Consider the following 20,173-nt stretch of genomic DNA (forward strand, 5'->3'; position numbering starts at 1 on the left):
CGCCAGACCCACGCGCCGAGATCTAGAGTACTGCGCCTGCGCGTCCGTCACGTGGTGGGCCCAGCGCAAAGCGGGTTAAAAGTCACCACAGCGGAGAGCCAGCGAGCGTCCTGCTGGTCTGCGGGGCGCTCTCCGCGTTCTTTAAGCTGAGTTTGACCGAGGCCTCTCCGCAGTTCCCGCCCCTCGGCCCAGCTCATCCCCATGAACCTAGCGGAGCGGCCTAGTACCCTTCCTCGCCGACCGCACAGGCGCGCGAAACCGCGTCTTTCAACTGACAATGAAGCCGTAGCCGCGCAGCTCGGCCGCTCCGGGCGAATGGGCGCGAGGCCGGGAGGGGGAGGGGGGGAACGGTTGGGTCAAGCTCCGCCCCAGCTCGCGCCTCTATTGGTGGGTGCCGCGGTTCTGGGCCCGCCCCCTAACGGACCTGTCGCTTTGTGACAGGCGGAGGGGCCAGTTCCTGTCGGGCCGGGGGAGGAGTCAGAGGTTGCTTGAGCTCCGCCCGGACTCCAGGGGGCTCCTCCCCCTGCTCCTCTCGGCTGGGCGGGCGAAAGAGGGAATGTCATTGCTTCTCAGAGCCGTGGTGCCGCCTCCGTCTGCTTCTTCTCTGGCGCCCTCGTCCCGTAGGCTTTCGCCGCCGCCGCCGCCGCCGCAGCTGCACTGGGGATACGGATGGCTAGTGGGGCGCAGGGGCCATCTGGGTTGAGAGAGCGGCGATTGCGGCCGCTACTAAGGCGGAGACTCCCCGCCGCCGCTTCCTCCACCCCCAGTCCCCCGGCCTCGCGGCGCTGAGGGCGGGAGCGCGCAGAGCTCTTCCCTCCTCCTCCTTTTTCTTCCTCCTCCTCCTCCTCCGGGTCCCCGCCCAGCACCCCTCGCACCAGGCGGCGGCGGCGGCGGCGGCGGCGGAGGAGAGCTAGACCCGCCGCCGGGGCACAACATGGCGGAGCCCTCGGCCCCGGAGAGCAAGCACAAGTCGTCCCTCAACTCGTCCCCGTGGAGTGGCCTCATGGCCCTGGGGAACAGCCGGCACGGCCACCACGGGCCCGGGGCCCAGTGCGCGCACAAGGCGGCGGGCGGCGCGGCGCCGCCGAAGCCGGCCCCCGCGGGGCTGTCCGGGGGGCTGTCGCAGCCGGCTGGGTGGCAGTCGCTGCTCTCCTTCACCATCCTTTTCCTGGCCTGGCTTGCCGGCTTCAGCTCGCGCCTCTTCGCCGTCATCCGCTTCGAAAGCATCATCCACGAGTTCGACCCGTGGTAAGTGCCCCGCCGCCCCTCCCCCGCCCGCGGCCCGTGGGGAACCGGGACCCGCTCCTCTGCCTGCCGCGGCGCTCCCCGACTTGGCCCCACGACGCCGACGCCGAGCCCCGCTGGCGTCCCGGCTGAGGCGGGCGCGGGTCCCGGAGCTCCGGGCGCGCCCCCTGCCCGTAGGCGAAGTTTGCCCTGAGCAGCCTGAGTCGGGGCGTCGGGGTACGGGAGCGAAACCTTGACCCTCGGCGGGGCAAGTGTGACGACTGCCAGGACGGTGGCTGCAGCCTCTCGCAGCCGGCGCTGGTCGCGGAGTCCGGACCCGCCACGCCGGGAGCCGGCTGGTAGCTCCACCGCGGACTCTTGGCCGATTCCCCGCCCTCTTCGCCGGCTGCTTTCGCGTTCTTTCATTTTTACGAGCGCGTTTTTGCTAATTCAGACGGAATCGGCCAGGGCTGCCCCGTTGCCGCTGGAGGTGGGTCCAGATGTGCAGGAACCCCGGCTGCTCACCCTTGCAGTTCTACGCTTTTACTGTTTCTCTTTTTGCTCTCAAAAAAACAAGAAGGGAAAAGGAGAGTGAGTGGGGTGTTGGAGGGAAGGAAATAATCTCCCTGAAAGTGATCTGAAGGCTAGCTACTCTTATTTGTCATTAGGTATTTTAAAGAGTGGCTTTTTTTCAGAGCTCTTAAGGGTACTCCGCACTTTACTGTTGCACTGTCGTCTTGGGTTGCTTTTTAGAACGAGATCCTTACTCTGTTAGCTAGTCACCCTTGTGTGTTATGCACAGGATCTGAAAGCACTGCATTAGTTTCTTTATCTGTCTGCAGGAAGGTTTGTGCATAAGAGCAAACAGTACCTCGGTGATCGGAGTTCTAGATGATAAAACCGAAGGTGCGCGGTTGTCTTGATCGGAGTTCTAGATGATAAAACCGAAGGTGCGCGGTTGTCTTAGGAAGTTACCCCACTCTTAAGAACACTAGCTAACTTAGGCATTACGTTGGTCTGTGAATTATCTAGATGGGAAGATTGCTTTATTTTCACAACTTGCCCAACCCAAGTTTGGATTTTTCCCTCTGAATTAGGATTTTTCCCCCTGAGAGTATGCCTTTTAAACTAATTTAGTTTATCTTGTTGAGCTGTGCATCTTGAGTTAATCTTACTTCCTCACAGCTAGACCTAATTAAATTTAAGATATTTGTTGTATCGTTTGAAATACAAAGAATCTTTTTAGAGAGGTACTAACTATATAGATAAGTGGTTGTGTGTGTGTGTGTGGGGGGGTGCTTACCTGTATAGTAATACACCAGATTTAAGTTCTGCTATTATGGTGAGAAAAATTGATAATGCAACATCTTTTGAACACCAGAGGGGCCCACTTACGGATTATTCAGTTTAGATCAGTTAGTTACTGTGACAATCTTGCATGAAATGTTTTAATTCCATTTTAGAAGTTTTGATTTTTTTTCCTAACACTAGTTTTTTTAAAAACCTTTTTGTTAATGTGCGATCACAAAAGAAAATATATTAGTGTGGACTATTTCTAAGCCTAAGAATACCTGTGAAGCCTTATTGACAAAATATTCTTAGGTGGTCTTACTTTGAAACACTTAAGCAAATTAGATGAAACTGAAATTGGGACCAGAAAATGAAAACTAGTGTTTACTGAACAAGGTGAAAAGAGAAAGTTCTCTTTTCAGATTACAATAGCAGAAATCCATGGTTGACCAAACATTTCAGGTAGCAAAATTGTGAATATTTCCATAGTAAAATTTTTACAAATCGAAGGCTGACTACTGTTTGATAGTAACTCTGGGGCTGAAATTAAAGATTGCAGAAAAAAAATCACAACTGAATGTTGAGAAGATTTTTGTCATTTTCTCTTAAGATTAGAAATCAGCATCAAGTCAGCCAAAGATCCCTACTAAAATTGAGTAATGTAATAATGAATAGGCTTATTGGGTTGCTTAACAGATAAAGTGGTTAATATATATATATATATATATATGGCTGGGAATTAAGTTTTCTTTTTCCAGTTTCAACAATATGCTTGGAGGGCATAACTCTTTTTCATGCACATGAAAATATATTTTGGCTGGGCTCACACGTGTAATCCCAACACTTTGAGAGGCGAAGGTGGGTGGATCACCTGAGGTCAGGAGTTCGAGACCAGCCTGGCCAACATGGTGAAACCCCGTCTGTACTAAAAATACAAAAATTAGCTGGGCGTGGTGGCAGGCACCTGTAATCGCAGCTACTTGGGAGGCCGAGGCAGAATAATCGCTTGAACCCGGGAGGCAGAGGTAGCAGTGAGCCAAGATTGAGCCACTGCACTCCAGCCTGGGTAACAAAGAGCGAAACTCCATCTCAAAACAAAAAGAAAAATAGATTTTCCTTCATCTTTTTTTTAATCTGTGAAAATGCATTTCTGACAGATTATCATTTAGCTAAATACGTACCATTTGAAAGTATGTACATCTCTGTTTTAAAGAGCTACTTAATTAGGTATTTTGCACAGTTTTTAATATTGACATTTATTCTTAATTAAATATTTATTCTCATGATGTTAGATAATCCTGCTTAGTAGTAAAGAGTTTATGTAATAATGGAATGTCCATATGCCTTACTGTGAATGGACATTTGTCGTTATGAATCTAATCTAATGTGTAATTCTGGTAACTTAATGAGAGAATCAGGTTTCAGACAAAAAAAAAATCTTGTTTTCCTCTAGTTTTTCTTTTCATGTCTTTTGAAGATTTCAAGTAGTAGGCATCTCATTCATTCTTATCGAATTCTTACAGTCATTCTTTTTGAAAAGATTAAAAGGAAGGGGATGTGTAGACTGCCTCACATTACTACTTTGGGCTTTTTTGAGCTTTTAAATCTTCAGTTTTCCTCTACAGCTACTGATAGTCACAACACTTTAACAGGTCTGTAGCTGAACGCTCTAGTGTTATGCTAGTTTGAGAGTTGCTCAGATCACCATCATATCATATAGCAATGACACAGATTTTTAATAGTGTTTAAATGTAACTCTCAGGTTCTGTATCCACAAACCAATTTATTCTGGCCTCCTCATATCTTCCTTGACCTCTTTTTCCATATCTCTATCACTGGTTTCATTTCTGAGTCTTTTTATTGAAGGGTTTGCCTTCTCTGTGAGCTATTTCTTTAAATTTTACAGTTCTTAAATTGTATAAAAGACTCAAGTTTGCTGCCAAAAGTGACTCTTTTCACAGTTATACTTGTTTTTTAAATTTGTCACATAAGTTATTTTATATATCTTACCAGTTGTCATAAGGGGTGGTATGTGATTTATTTATTGAAGTACACTGCACTTTTTTAGAATTTAGCAACATTCTTGGTAACAGTTTGACTTCACTTTAGTGAATCCCCCTTATCAGCTGAGTTGATCAGATATGAGGGAGCAGTCTGAAAATGTGTTGTCTGTACTTGGCCAAACATTTGGTTAATCAACCACTTTAACAGCGCTTAACTGTACCTTCTTTTCATCTGGAGCAAAATGGCGTTTTCTACATGTTTTTATTGAAATTGTTAATACGTTAGCCAGATACCTTTTCCATATCCATTAGCTTGTTAAATTGTGTAAGCCTTTCCTGTAGAAGCAGTGAAGCTCCCAGTGTGAGAGCTGTCTTTTTTCCCTGCCTTCACAGGTTATATAGAGGGTTCTCCCTAGAGAGAATTCTGTGAATCTTAGGTTTTGGCTGCAGTTCGTACAAATGCAGCAGATGCCTTTTTGCTGGGCAGAAAGTTGCAATTTAGAGTTGGAACTTGGAATGCAATTTTTCCAAAGAAACTATGGCATAAATAGGTTAATTAGTACAGACATGTTTTCAAAGGAGTGATAAACCTTTGGAACATAAGCTGTTGTAAGTTGGGGACGACTTCCTGTACTTTGAGGTCTCCATGTTTTCCTTCACTTTGCAGATGACAAAAAGCGGCTGTTGACCTCAGTTCTGAAGAAAACAAATTGGTAGCAAAACCAGTTTTAGAACACAAACGTCCCCAAATCTTAAAAAGTCACTTTGACTGTGGGGTCATTAGCATCAGCAGTCCAGCGGCACTTCAGACAAGGTATACTGTTACTAATTGCTGATTTCATTGACAATTGAAATTTTTCTAGCATTGAGCTTTGGTTTCGGGAGTGCCTTGTGTGCTGAATTGTGTAAGATTGGTACTACTACCATTTTGTTTGAGTGTGATGGCTTCCAAAGGTAGTAATCATGGATTTCCTGAAGTATAGGCCCTAGGGTAGTTAGGCTGTATCATAAATGCCCTTGGGACTTTTTCTTTCGCCCTTAGGGTATTCATATCTTGAAGGCTAGCTTGGATAGGACTTCATGTCCCTTACTGCAATTAGTAGTTTGCATAAAGACAACATTGGTTATAAGCTTTAGAAACTCAACATAAGCATTTACATCATAGACTCTGACCCAGTTTTAATGAATATGGGCTAACAACTATCCTTTCTGTACTTAATCAGTTTTTATACTCTTAATAAGTTTTGAGTAGTTAAGAAAATGTTCACATTTATCTTTATCGTTACATCTTAGTAGCCATCAGTGCACACATGCTCAGAAATGAAGGATGGAAAGGTTAATATTATTCTTGATGACCAAATATCATGTTTTTCCTCTCAATTTGTTTACTTTTAAAACTTAATTATCTTAGAGAGTGACAATACTGCAGTTAATTTGAATTATAAAGACCTCACAATTCAACAGACCTGTTGCTAAACTATTATGAAAATTTTCAAATACACAGGGTTTAATTTTATACACTCATATACTCTCACCACCTAGATTCTGCAATTAATATTTTACTTTGCTTTAGCATGTCTTCATTACTACTTTTAAATCTTGCTTGTAGACAGACATTGTTTACTGTGATGTGAAGAATATCATCTTTGTTCCCAACGCCACGATAGAGGATTTATTTCTGCATAGTGTTTGTTTTCTATATTATCTGAATATATGTATATCAATGCTGTGTCTGTATCCTCAGACTGAAGTTAGGATCAGATTCCATCATTCCAGGTTTTGGTTAGCGACTTACCTGAGTGCATTGTAAGCCAGTGCATTAGCCCCACATCTGTTAAATGACTTCACTTTGCTGAATCTGGTGTCTCAGAAGACACTCTGAAGTAGTTAGGTGAATATTGTTGTTGATGTTGGTTTTATTAGGTTTAATTTATATGAAACGCCTAAATTCTTTGAATTATTAGAAGCCTTTTATAGGTTAGCCTGTTGTCTCTGTCATCTATCGCTTAGAGGTAATGCTTTAGCTTTAGTGTGATTGCAAAAGTGGCTTCTGTCAATCCCTACAATAAATAGGAAAAATTTTTTTTTCAAATAATGTAGGACTCACAGATATACTATATAAGCCAAATTAATACTATTGAAAGGAGAAAACATATAAATGGTTAACCTGCTACTCTGTCTTCAACCCACTGTCTACTTCAGCTGATTCTGGTATTTTTGTATTTAAACTACTAACTCTTCTGAGAAGGCTTTAGTTTTCCTCTCCTTACTTCTGACCAGGAGTAATTTCCAGGAATTTAGAAATTGATGGAAAATGGTAATATTGTAGGGTTTTTTGTATGTTTGTTTGTTTTTAAAGAAAAATACATTAGCAAGTGAGGATTCCTGTTGGGTGAGATAGGATCAGTTGCCCCAGAGGCTCCCATATTTAGGTAAATATAGGTTAATCTGCATTTGTAGGCTTGCCAAGAAATCTAACCACTGCTTAGAATTTAATGTCTTTGGAAAAATGCTTTCATAGTTTAAAATGAAAAACATTAAACATATTTTGGAGTATAATGTGTACATAAATTGGAGAATGCCTCTTTATGTTGTTCAAGGTTGTATTATTTGTAGACAAATGAATCTAGAAAATTGTGACTTTTGGTGCTAATTGACCACTCTGAACTGTGACTCTTTTCTTTCTGTGGAACATAATGTTGCAGGATAACATTAATATATGTTTTAAATGGTAGTAGATGCTTTACAGTTTTACAATCCAGTGACATCTTAGAATTGAGGAGATGAGGTAACATCTTTTATTTCCATAGACAAAAGATAATTCAGTTCATTATTTCCCACAAGAAGGATACAGTTTGGCCTGACTTCAAAGTCTGTTATTTTTACTATACCCTCTGCCTCCAGGGTCAGCCTAAATAAAAGTGTCCTCTGTTTAATTTATGTTTTTCAATCAGCTGCCCCGATTTAAGTCTTAACATATTGGTCTATGAAAATACCTCTTGACAATCCAGGCTCTAGCTGAAACTAAGCTTACTAGTTGGATAATAGCTGATTACTTTTATTGTCTTGATGGAGCAAAGAGATGAGTTGATGGTTTTAAGACTTTTAACCTTCAATTACTACAGTTTTCAGAAACTCTGAAGAGAGTAGTAGCTGACAGGAAAAGATGATCAAATCCTACTGAATATTGTTCTTATTTGGATTTATTTTGTCTGTAAAAAGTTCAATGAGATTCGATGTCTTAAGCCATGCCAGTTAAGGGAATTGGAAGATGGAGAGCTGAACTTTAAGAGTAGACTCAGGATTCTTTAACCCACAGGATTTTTAGAGTATGTGTTGGCTGCCTGTCTTCATATTTTCTAGGAAGCTGAGGACCAGAAGGATGAAATACTTTTTCTAAGGTGATACAGTTCTAGCTTGGCTAGATTTTTTTTTCCATTTTCTTTGCACTGTGTTTGCTTTAGAAGGGAGTATTTTGAGAAGTTGTTTGACAATTGTTACTTCAGAAGATGAGGGGAAGTTGCTTTCTTATCAGTCATTTAAATTGGCAATATTATAACTGCTGACAGTTCAGGCTTAGATACAGAAACAAATAGAGCTTTTGTGTGTGGGCTTGACTTATTTAGAATTGATTATTTAAAAAATTATTTGTACCAATTGTCTGTAATCTCCATAAATTAGTAGTGTAAGTTTTAAAACTTTATTCTTTCTTGCCTTTTTTCTCATTCTTATTAAAAGGGGAATATTAGTGCATAAAGACATACTTAAAGGAATTTTTATATTAATAAGGTGTTAAAGTATTAATAGTTAGTTGATAACCAAGTTGATAATAATGCTTTCTTTGGGGTTTCCTTTTACTTTCTTTCTCTCTTGCTCTCTTTTTTTGTGCCTTACAGGTTTATTAGCTGTTCTCAGGTAGTTAAAGACTTCTCTCCCCAGTGTGGTATTCTTTTCTTTAGTGTTAGCTAGCCATCCCTCCAATCTATAAAATCCTTCAAATGAATTGTTTTTAAACTTTAAATATTGGTGCTTTGTTTCACTTTCTGTCCTCTGCCCTTTATCGATAATGTTGTAGCATATAAGATACACACTCATATATATATAAATACTAATATTGAAGGTAAAATTTTATTGTTGTCCATACTATTAAAAAAATAAATGAGTGTAGTGTGATTTTTCAAAATTCTACATGCACAGCTTATTGTTTATTGTAGCATATAAAATATACACATATATAAAAATACTAATGTTGAAGGTAAAATTTTGTTGTCTGTACTATTAAAAAAATAAAATGGGTGTAGTGAGATTTTTTTTTCAAAATTCTATATGCACAGCTTATTGTTTATTGCTGGCCAAATTTGTCTTAAGGAGAACACAGGCCATAAGGAGTTGGAGAAAAGGATCAAAACTGGAAACTCACTTGTGATCACCACGCCTACCACATATTTATTATTTCATGCCTATTCTTAAAATACCAGTAGCACCTGTAGACTATATCCTATTTAAGAAGGTTTATTATTAAATTATTAGACATCTTGTGCAATGCACATCAGAAATGGGGTACAGAACTATTGGAAGGCAGCACTATTATGCTGTTATATTCTTTGAAAATAAGTCTTAAATGTTTCTATAAACCTAGAGCAAAGAAATGAGTTCTGCAAAGGATTTCATTAGAGGAGAAAAGATAATTCAGCTTCGAGTTTTTAAAACAATTTTCTTTCATAATGAAGTATGACACATTCTGAAAAATGTAAATCTAATGTAGAGTAGAATAAACACCCATGTGACTCTTACCCGGATCAAGCTCATTGATTGCCAGCACTTTAGACAGCCTGGCATGTTTCTCAATCCATCCCACCCCCAGACTTTATAGTGATGACATCCTTTCTTTTTCTCATAGGTGGTAAAGCTCTGTGTGCATTGCTAAACAATACAATTTAGTTTTGCCTATTTTTAAACTTTAGATAAATGGAATTGTGGCTTTTGTGGTTTTTTGTTTGTTTTTGGCTCAGCGTTTTTTAAAAACATATCTTTGTTGGTCAAAGGACTGTTGACAGTATGTGAGTAATAAAGTTCAGCAATAATTTGACTGACCAGGTGTCTCATTCACCTGATGGGGTTGCCTGTTCTTTTATAGCAGGAAGTGCCTCTAAGAAAGAGAAGGGAAAAGTATTCCTCTCTGAGATTTAAAAAAATTATCTCAAGGCTGAGCCCTTGAGCTGGAGACATCCCTAAGGGTCTAGAGCAACTTTGACAAATATTACTGGAGGTAGTAATTGTCCAGAGATTTTTATTTTTCAGCAGATACCGAGAATATAAGGAAGTAGGTGGGAGAGGAGAGAGAGACATCATTGTCTTTCAGGAGACAAATGATAATCAGATAAATGCAAAATTACTAGTTTTTAAACTATGACTTTTTGTCAGCTATTACTTTAAAGTATTTTATATTAAAATTAACTTGAAGAAGGGATTGGTTGTTTGATAGTTCTTGAATTCAGGAAAGAGAATTGTGAAAAAGTAGAGGTCTGAACTGAGGGATTTAGGAAAATCCAGAGAATGGACTGTTTGTTGTATTGATATTTTTGTAAAGATTGTCAATCCTGGTTCTTAGGTACTTCGTTGTTTGTTTGTGTTGATACAGAACTTTGCATATCTTGCATTTAACGTAATTGTTAGTTGAAGAAAAATTTAAATCCAGGACTCTCTTTCGTCAAACTGTGTTTAGTCAGCCAGTATTTCCACAGAATTCAAACTTAATATTTAAACCAAGTGTCTTAGGAAGGGTATATATACTGTATCCCTGCTTCACAAAATTCCGTGTACCTGCCAGAGAGTAATTATAAATGGCTCAAATTGGGCTGTATTTGGATAATGGTCCAACTGAATGATTTACGCTATTTTTATACCTTTAGTGTAATTCTTGTATGAATTCCTCAAATGGAAATTCTTTTCTGAGCTATACTGACTGTTAAGAAAAATTCTGGGCCAGCCTGGTATTGTTGCTCACTCTCACCTGTAATCCCAGCACTTTGGGAGGCTAAGGCATGTGGATCACAAGGCCAGGAGTTCAAGACCAGCCTGACCAACATGGTGAGACCCCATCTCTACTAAAACTACAAAAATTAGGTGGTTGCAATGGCAGGCACTTGTAGTCCCAGCTGCTCGGGAGGCTGAAGCAAGAGAATTGCTTGAACCCGGGTGGCAGAGGTTGCAGTGATCTGATATTATGACACTGCACTCCAGCTTGGACAACAGAGGGAGACCCTGTCTCAAAAAAAAGAAAAAAAAAGAAAAAGAAAAGAAAAATTCCAGGCCCACTACTTTTTTCAGAAATAACAGTTGAACATAATATGTTTTACGTGAGAGGTCTAGGTACAGGCTTTATTAATATGAATACAAAGCAAGCAGTTTAAATTTTACTTAGGACTATTTGGCTGACTAGGCCATAGCCATTTTGAAGATTTTAACACCTGTATATATAAAAACACTGAAGGAGACTTAAGTTACTTGTTCTTTGCCAAAGTTGGTAAGATGCTGTTGTGATGATTTAGATTTTGGTCCTCAATTTTTCTCTGATGAATATAGTAACTTACTACTATTATTGGAGGGAGACAAAAGATTATTTAAGGCAAGTACTTTTTTCTGATCTTTTTAGAGTATCCTACACAGTACTAGGAACATGATGCGCAGTGAATATTAAGACAGATCCTTTATTGTTAATGATAACCACATTTATGTTTTGGTTATGATAGTAATAGTACAGTCAGTCTCTATTGTGCAATACTTTGATAAATTTCGGATTTGACTGTGATGTAAGAACATATACAGTGAACATCATAATCCTGCTTTCAATGAACATGTCATATTAATATTAATAGAAGAAGGAAAGCGTTGATGATGAAGAAAGGAGATAATGCTTACAGAAGAAATGGTGTATGTGAGCATCATGATGGCCATCAGCAGTTAGGAGATGAATGGCTGGCTGGATAACTTAGGAAGAACTTTGAGGAAGATTTCAGTTTGCTGAGTATTTTTTTCAAGTTACAAATAACTCTTAGGTATGTCTCAAGTGTTAACTCCCTAGTTAGGGAACATTAAACTATGGCTTTTTGTCAACTATTTTAAAGTATTGGATATAAGAATAAGAGAAGACAGGCTAGTTAATATCCAAAAACCATATGAGTTATGAAAGTCTTATGCATTTTCAGATGATAAATGAAGAAGACAGATGTCAGCAATAGAAGTAAAATACATAAGCTGGCATTTTAATTGAACCTGAAAAAGACATTCTGATGCGAAGGAATAGTAAGAATTGAAATTATCATTGCATACATAGGCATTAGAGTATACTAAATTCATGCACATGGTGAATTTGGGTGGGGTTGGATTAATAATCCATTTGGTTTCATGGCTCTTGATTGAACTTTATAGTTAATTAATATCCAAATTAAGCAACACTTGAGGAAACAATCACAGCTCTGACTAATGTCATTTAAACTTTCCCATAAGAAGTTAAAGGATACGAAATAAAAATACTCATTAGGAGTGAAATAAGTTGCTTGTCTTCATTAAAGTGTCTTTGCAGTGGAAATAGCTTTGCCTATGTCTAATTATTGGGGGGGGGGATCATTGAATATTGTAGATCTTGTGAGTTAAACTAGATGTAAAGTCTTTATTTTTTTATATGATGAATTGAATCCTGACAAAATGGTCAGCTTTTTATAGAATCATTCCATGTAATAATAGGAATGTTCCTGTGAATCCCAAAACAATATGCTGTAATGATCTCAAAAGATGTTTTTCCTTAAAAATGTGTGCTTTTTAAAAAAACAAATCTTTGTCCATCAGCGTGCCTTTTAAAAAATAGAGTGAGCAGGGTTTGTTGAATACATTGACGCTTACAGCATTGCATGTGTTCCGCTGAGGTGGGCGGATCACGAGGTCAAGAGTTTGAGATCAGCCAGTTGAGACCAGCTTGGCCAACATGGTGAAACCCTGTCTCTGCTAAAAATACAGGAATTAGCCAGGCGTGATGGCGAGTGCCTGTAATTCCAGCTACTTGAGAGGCCGAGGCAGGATAATTGCTTGAACCTGGGAGGCAGAAGTTGCAGTGGGCCAAGATTGTGCCATTGTACTCCAGCCTGGGAAACAGAGCAAGACTCAGACTCGGGTGGGGGAAGCATGGCATATGTTCTTAACTTTTAAAATTCAATAAACGTGTTCTATAGAAACTTAATTTCAATCCCAAGATTATTTTTACTCTAGACCATAGCTAAAGAAGGCTTTTATTTTAATATGCTAAGCAGCTTTCTGGCATTTGAAGGAACAGGATAATGAAACTGTGAGGTAGATGAAATAAATCTAATCTTAAAACTGTAAAGGCCAGTCATAAGTCATAAGTTTGAGGAGCAACTAAAATCTTCTTAAATAAAGATTTTTTTTAAAAGTTGCTAAAATGGGCCGGGCGCGGTGGCTCACACCTGTAATCCCAGCACTTTGGGAGGCCGAGGCGGGTGGATCACGAGGTCAAGAGATCGAGACCATCCTGGTCAACATAGTGAAACCCCGTCTCTACTAAAAATACAAAAAAAAATTAGCTGGGCACGGTGGCGCATGCCTGTAATCCCAGCCACTCGGGAGGCTGAGGCAGGAGAATTGCCTGAACCCAGGAGGCGGAGGTTGCGGTGAGCCGAGATCGCACCATTGCACTCCAGCCTGGGTAACTCCGTCTCAAAAAAAAAAAAAAAAAAAAAAAAAGTTGCTAAAATGAATCAGTTACTTCATTAGAAAGGAAGATCTTTCACCTGTTATTTTGGTTGTTAAAATAATTTAAAGTGTCTAATATAAACAGCTATTATATGAAAGGTTTTCCTTTTGAAATAATCATTCTGGACATTTAAAAAGTGTATAACATTAAGTGATGTTATAACTGGATATGAATCACAACATAATATAAAGTTAAAAATTTTTTTAATGAATTGAGATATGACATACAATATGCATATAAAATGGGGTGTCATATTCTAATGATAAACACTTGTGAACCTCCTAGCCAACTACAGAACCAGAACATTACCAATTTTACATCTGGCTGTGTTTCTTCTCTAGCTTCTCCCTTTTGTTTCCCCTTAGCACTAGGCAACATTATGCTTAATTTTGTCATAAACCTCTTAAATGCATATATTTGTAAACCAAACTTGTCCATCCTGCAGCTCAGTGTGGCTTTGAATGCAGCTCAACACAAATTTATAAACTTCCTTAAAATATTATGAGATGTTTTTTGTTTTGGTTGTTTTTTGTTTGTTTTTTAAAGGTCATCAGCTATTGTTAGTGTATTTTATGTGTGGTTTAAGACAGTTCTGCTGTGGCCCAGGGAAGCCAAAAGATTGGACACCCGTGCTGTAAACAGTATATTGCGATTTTTGCTTTGTTTGGCGCTTAAAAAATGGTATCAGCTTATTTATCCTCCTCTTTAATTTTCATTTACACATGTTAGTTGATAGACATTTGAACTTCCAGTATTTTTCTGTTATGAAACATGCTGCTATGAACATTAAAACTGTTTTCTGATGCATGTGCGTGCATATTTGCTGGGGTATATACCTGGGAGTGGGATTTTGTCAAAATATGCTTCCGTTATTTACAAAAATATATTCTACCACTCCAAAACTTAGTGACAAAAACAGCATTTTATTATTCAGAGTTTTGTGGATTGAGTGGAGAGTCTTTCAGCTTCACGTGTCAGCTAAGGTGCTGGGATGATTGTAGTCATCTGGAGGCTCAATAGGCTGTAATGTTTGGGATGCCTGGGCAGCTGAGAGTCATCTGGAATCTGGCTCCATTGGGATCTCAGCTGGGGCTTTTGGCTCCTCCATGTGACTGCTTAGGCTTCCTCAGCATTGCAGCAGCGTTCTGAGAAAAAGAACATTCTAAAGAGGGAGAAGCTACCGGTCAACTAAGGGTTAAGCTTGGAATAGACACAGGTCACTTCCACTATATTTTGTTGTTCTCAAAATAGCGCAGACCTAGCTTAATGTTGAGAGGAGATGCATATACAGTTAGGGGCAGAACTGAAAACACTTACTACAATGTATTTATCATTTTTATCTCCTGTAAAATATCTGTTCATGTCTCTGCCAAAGTTTTAAATTGGGTTGTTTGTCTTACTAATTTAGTAGGAGGTTTTAGGTATATGTATTTTGCATCCTAAGGCTGAGTTAAATTTGTTGCAGATATCTTTTCCAATTTGTGGCTAGTTGGTCCTTAAAGCAATCCTGTTAGATATTTTATTGCCCCCATTTTACAGATGAGAAGAGAGAGTACTGCTTAGTATGTTAAAAGGATAGGCCTTGAAATCAGCCTCCAGGGTGACATTTTTGTTAGAGAGAATAGCATTTACAAAGGTGTACAATTATGAATCAGCACGATGCTTTGTTCAGTCTACCTATTATACCCTTTCCCCTCCAAATAATTGAGGCTTGGAAGAATTTACAAGTATTTTTATTTACTTGTGGTAAATCTTAATGTAATTATGACTTTTGCTATGAGTAGACTGGGGACGTCTGATGTTAGATGACTTGCCCAGAGCAGGCAATAAGTTCAGCCCCAAGTTCTTTCTAGTCTTACCTGCCCTTCTTATTCCTTAATTTTTTTCCTCTGAATTATTTATTTGGGTCAGGCAGGTTCTGTCAGCGTATTGAAAATCCATCTTAAATATAATGGCAAAGTATTTTTCAAAATTACAGTAGAAGCCAGAGAGTTATAATTAATATTCAAATGTTTGTATGATGTACTTTAAAAAGAACACTGTAGGCTGGGCACAGTGGCTCACACCTGTAATTTTCACTCTTTGGGCGGATCACTTGAGGTCAGGAGTTCGAGACCAACCTGGCCATCATGGTGAAACCCCATCTCTACTCAAACTATGAAGACAATTAGCCAGGCATGGTGTTACATGCCTGTAATCCTAACTACTTGGGAGGCTGAGGCACAAGAACTGCTTGAACCTGGGCGGCAGAGGTTGCAGTGAGCTGAGATCGTACCACTGCCCTTCAGCCTGGGTGACAGAGGGAGACTCCATCTCAGAAGAACACTGTAGCATGCATCAAGTACAACTCAGTTGCTTCAAACTGAAATGCCACAGAACAATTCTCAATTCCAAAATGCATGGCTAGGAATAAAATAGAACAGCCTGAATAAATACAAAAAGATGTCAGTAAATTTGTAGACACTTCCGCCCAACCTTCAAATTAGGAAGATTTGTTCTGTGTAAAAGTATAGTTTCTGGTCATTACAATTCTATATATTGAAGGCACCTTGGAATATCTCTCCAGTGTAAAAGCAATGCTTCAGGCAACATGACTTATTTTCATGTCACCTCAGATTTCTTGGATCTAACATCAGCGGCAGAGTGGAAATAATACTACTGAGCGGAAGGATTCTTGGACATGTAGTGGAACATGGAGCATCTTGAGACTTTTGACCAACGGATGTTTGGTCATACATTCCTTTTTGGCTGGTACAGAAACGGTGATTCCAGCCATTGCATGATTGAGCCTCATTCATTTTAATTCTTTCTTGCCCCAGATTCTAACACTTTAAGTGTCTTAAAGATGTAGTTATTATTGCCTGAGATGTAAATTAAAGCATAACGTGTTTGCTATTAATAAAGCTGATAGAATGTTACTGTGATAAAGTATAGGTGTCAAGTAGTTTGGCAAAAATATTTCACCAGATTGAGTATAGTAAACAGGAAAAATGAACCATTTTAAAGGAAGGAAAAAATTTTTCTGTGAAAAGGGGGGAAAAAACAGCCATTTTTGTAAACAACAGGAATTTTGTAAAAAAACAGCCATTTTGTAAAAAACAGGAAAAATGAACCATTTTAAAGGAAGGAAAAAATTTTTCCGTGAAAAGGGGGGAAAAAACAGCCCTTTTTTTTTTGTAAACAAAAATGGCTGTTTTTTCCCCCCTTTTCACGGAAAATTTTTTTCCTTGTTTTAAAATGAGTCATTTGTAAAACAGGGAACAAAATGAGTCAATTTAAAATTTAATAAATGTATTTTTAACATTTGTATTCTCAATAAATTTTAAAATGGATGTACCAAACGTGCTAATCTCTGAGGATTCAGTGCATGCTATTATTTTAGAGAAATTTAATAGTTATTTTAAATATGTTAAGGATACTAAGGTTTCCCTATAGTTCAGTATTGACCGCCTCTCCTCAACCTCTCTCTAAAGGGAGGAGAAAACTGATTTATTCTCCTTTTATTCTTTTCTTTCTCTATTCCTTCATTAGTTTGCTGACACTTTCTGTTTGGAAACAGGGTAAAGAACCTTCCCCGCTTTGAGGGAGTTAAGTTTTGGTTTCCCTGTAACATGGAACAAACTTCATACCTGGCAAGGACAAGGAAATTGTTATTTTGCCAAAGTATGTTCTGCAGACCACATATTCCAGAAATTGCACTTCTAAACAAAATAATCTTTGGTAATTGGAATTGGGGGAAACGACTGCTTACTACATTCTTTGGTACTGCTTTGCAATACACATTAGCATGTTACAGTCTTAAGTTCTTCAATTAACTGTTAATTTTATTTAATCTAGTATTTACCATATTTAATTTATGAATCACTGTAGGATTTTAATATTTTTAAAATTAGTGTTCCATGCAATTCATGGAAAAGACTGATACAGATGTTTTATTTGATAGATGAGGAGCCTGAGGCCTAATGCTAAGTGAGTTTACCAAAGTCCTAGAGAGAAAACTAGGACTGACATTCTTGAAGGTTTTAAGTCTTTTTATCTTTGTTTATTTGAATTACTGCATTAGGAACAAATATATCCATATTATCATAGGAACATACATTTTTTTCTAATGGGATAGTTGAGTATCTGCTCATTGATAACATCCCTCAACCTCCAATTCTCTTGATTTGTCTTGGTGACTAAGTTGAATATTATACCACTAAGCTCTACAGTATTTAGTAAGTTCTCAGGAGTGTATACGCTGCTTATTTTGAGTGATTGTTTTGTTTTAGTTTACCCGTTGCTGGTGCTTTCCCCTGAGACTGTCCTCAGAAAGTTGGTCATTTTGCTTCTGAGTTTATTAGTTGTCCAGCCACTTTCGCTCTTTCCTCACACCAACTTGTTGGCCATGGGATATTACTATAGATAATGCTTGTTAGTTATAAATTTTATAGTATGTGATTATGGATCTGACTTAAACATGTATTATATATGTTCATAATTATTAGAAATCCTCTTTATATAGTATAATTCATAATCATATTTCTAACAGATAATATCTAGTAACAATGAAGAAATGTAAATATAACATGTTTATATGTAATATTTGTTGGAGATTTGTTTCTGTAATACACGAATATTTGTGCCTGACTTAAATATATGTGATACACATAGTGTGTGTGTTATATAAAGAGAAAGAACACATGTACCTTTCCCTTTGCCTAAGTTATTTAGATTTCCATCTCCGTTGAGCTTAGCTGAACAAAGTGTCACAGATAGTTTTAATAGACCAAATACACTATTTTGTATGTGATCTTAGGATTTTTTTCAGATATTTTTGGAGTGCCATTAAAATGCTTTAACAGCCTCTTATTTTGTTGTATCTTTTTGTTACCAGTTGTTTTTTTTTTCCTTTTATACAATTTGTTTAGTAAATGTCCTTAATAAAGCAGAATAGACCCTCCTTTTTCAAATGGATACTGATAAAAATTGATAGTTGTTACTGCCAGTTAGGGCAGAAGTTAAGAGATGGCACTAAAATAGGAATCCTGTTTTCAGTTCATATGTGTTCAAAAGTTTTGCTCTGTGTGTTCCTTTTTTGATTTGCACATGCATCTGACCTTAAATTGGAAGATCCAGAGTAGCTCTAAGGAGTCTTCAAGATATTTGCTGCCTTTAAACAACCCTTGGTTTTCTCTGTGTGTTGCTCAAAGTAGAGAAACAGGTACTTTGTTTATCTAATGCTTACGACATGCTCTCTGCTTGAATCAAAATGACCCACCCATCATTTGCGAGAGCAGAGAGAGAGGTTTGTGAGAGTAACCTGAGTTCCAGTTGCAGCTGTACCGTGTTACATTTATGGTGGCACCATATCTGTGAGTCTTACCCTTCAGAGTTAACCTAGTAAAAGTTCTTCTCATATGTCATTAGTAATCTTTATGAATTTGTATCATTGTTTTGCTGTTAAACACTGGTAGGAATTTATATAATCATATTAGGCTTGAGTGTACCCTCGCATGAATTTCCATATTTTTAGTTATAAAATTGGCTGTTTAACGTGATTATCTAGACAGTGCTCATGTGTATCACTTAGTGAGATTGAATTTAGGCTGTTTTTGTAGTTATAATGAAGGGTTTTTTTTTTTTTCCGTATGTTAATAATAAAGTTCATCAGTCTGGCATGCTTTCGTTTTTGATCCTGCCACTAGATGGCAGGAGCAATAAAAGGTAGATTGAAATGCCAACTTTAGTTGGCCCTAGCTGCTTCATACTTTACCTTGGTTGTTCTTTGTCCCTACTAGTGCTGAGTTTTGGGCATATATGAAGTGTCCTGAATAATGGTACTTAGTCCTATAAGAAAGATCTGGTACCTTGTATAGCCTGAGAGGGCCTACTAACAGGTAAAGGAGAAGGAATAGAATAATCCTTGAGGTGTTCTAACACTTTGTCCTTTGCCTTGTATTTTTCTATTTTTTTTTTCTCCCTTTGTTGAATTATACTTCTTTCCTTCCCTTTATTTCCTGACTGTGGTTTTGGGGTGTTTTTTGTTTTTCTGAGACAGAGTCTCACTTTGTTGCCCAGGTTTGAGTGCAGTGGCGTGATCTCAGTTCACTACAACCTCTGCCTCTGCCTGTCAGGCTCAAATGATCCTCCTGCCTTAAGCTCCCAAATAGCTGGCACTACAGGTGCATGCCACCACGCCTGGCTAATTTTGAAAATTTTTTTGTAGAGACAAGGTTTTGCCATGTTGCCCAGCTGGTCTTGAACTCCTGGGCTCAAGCAATCCACCCACCTCGGCCTCCCAGATAGCTGTGATTACTGACGTGAGCCACTGTGCCCGGCCTCTTTCCTGATTCTTTTTTTTTTTTCTGAGATGGAGTCTTGCTCTGTCACCCAGGCTGGAGTGTAGTGGTGAGATCTCACTCACTACAATTTCTGCCTCCCAGGTTCAAGCAACTCTCCTGAGTAGCTGGGATTATGGGCTCATGCCACCACATCTGGCTAATTTTTGTATTTTTAGTAGAGCCAGAGTTTAACCATGTTGGCCAGGCTGGTCTCGAACACTGTACCTCATGATCCACCTGCCTTGGCCTCTCTAAGTGCTGGAATGACAGGCATGAGCCACTGTACCTGACCTCTTTTCTGATTCTTTTATGCTTATGTTAGCATCCATAATTGGTCATTTCTGTTGGTGGTATTAGTTGCTTTCTCATTTACTGTTCCCATGAATACCTGGTAACTTGGCCAGCTTTGATAGTCATATGTGTAAAATCTTAAGCTACACTTTACAAACAAACTGTTGTAGGTGGCTTTAAAAAGTTTTACAAAAAGGGTTATTTTCAAGAGAGTCCTGTTTATTGATAGCCTTTGAAGAACAGTGGTAGACAGAGTCTTGGGTGGTGGGATGTAG

At 38.9% G+C, this 20,173-nt stretch overlaps 1 protein-coding gene across 2 annotated transcripts in view; it reads left to right on the forward strand.

Annotated features, from left to right (window-relative positions):
- Positions 1 to 525: 525 nt before the first annotated feature.
- The window catches only part of STT3B (STT3 oligosaccharyltransferase complex catalytic subunit B), a 111,278-nt gene continuing 91,630 nt past the window's right edge, over positions 526 to 20,173 (forward strand). Inside the window, exon 1 of one of the 2 annotated variants that reach the window (XM_035278541.3) lies at positions 526 to 1,248. In XM_035278541.3, coding sequence (XP_035134432.1) covers positions 935 to 1,248 — 314 coding nt within the window. In that variant the 5' untranslated portion in view covers positions 526 to 934. Of the gene's footprint in view, positions 1,249 to 1,277; positions 1,715 to 20,173 lie in introns of those variants that run through there. The other variant, XM_078354486.1, reaches the window with a different exon arrangement.

The sequence above is a fragment of the Callithrix jacchus genome, chromosome 17 (assembly GCF_049354715.1).
Source record: "Callithrix jacchus isolate 240 chromosome 17, calJac240_pri, whole genome shotgun sequence".
Lineage (NCBI taxonomy): Eukaryota > Metazoa > Chordata > Mammalia > Primates > Cebidae > Callithrix > Callithrix jacchus.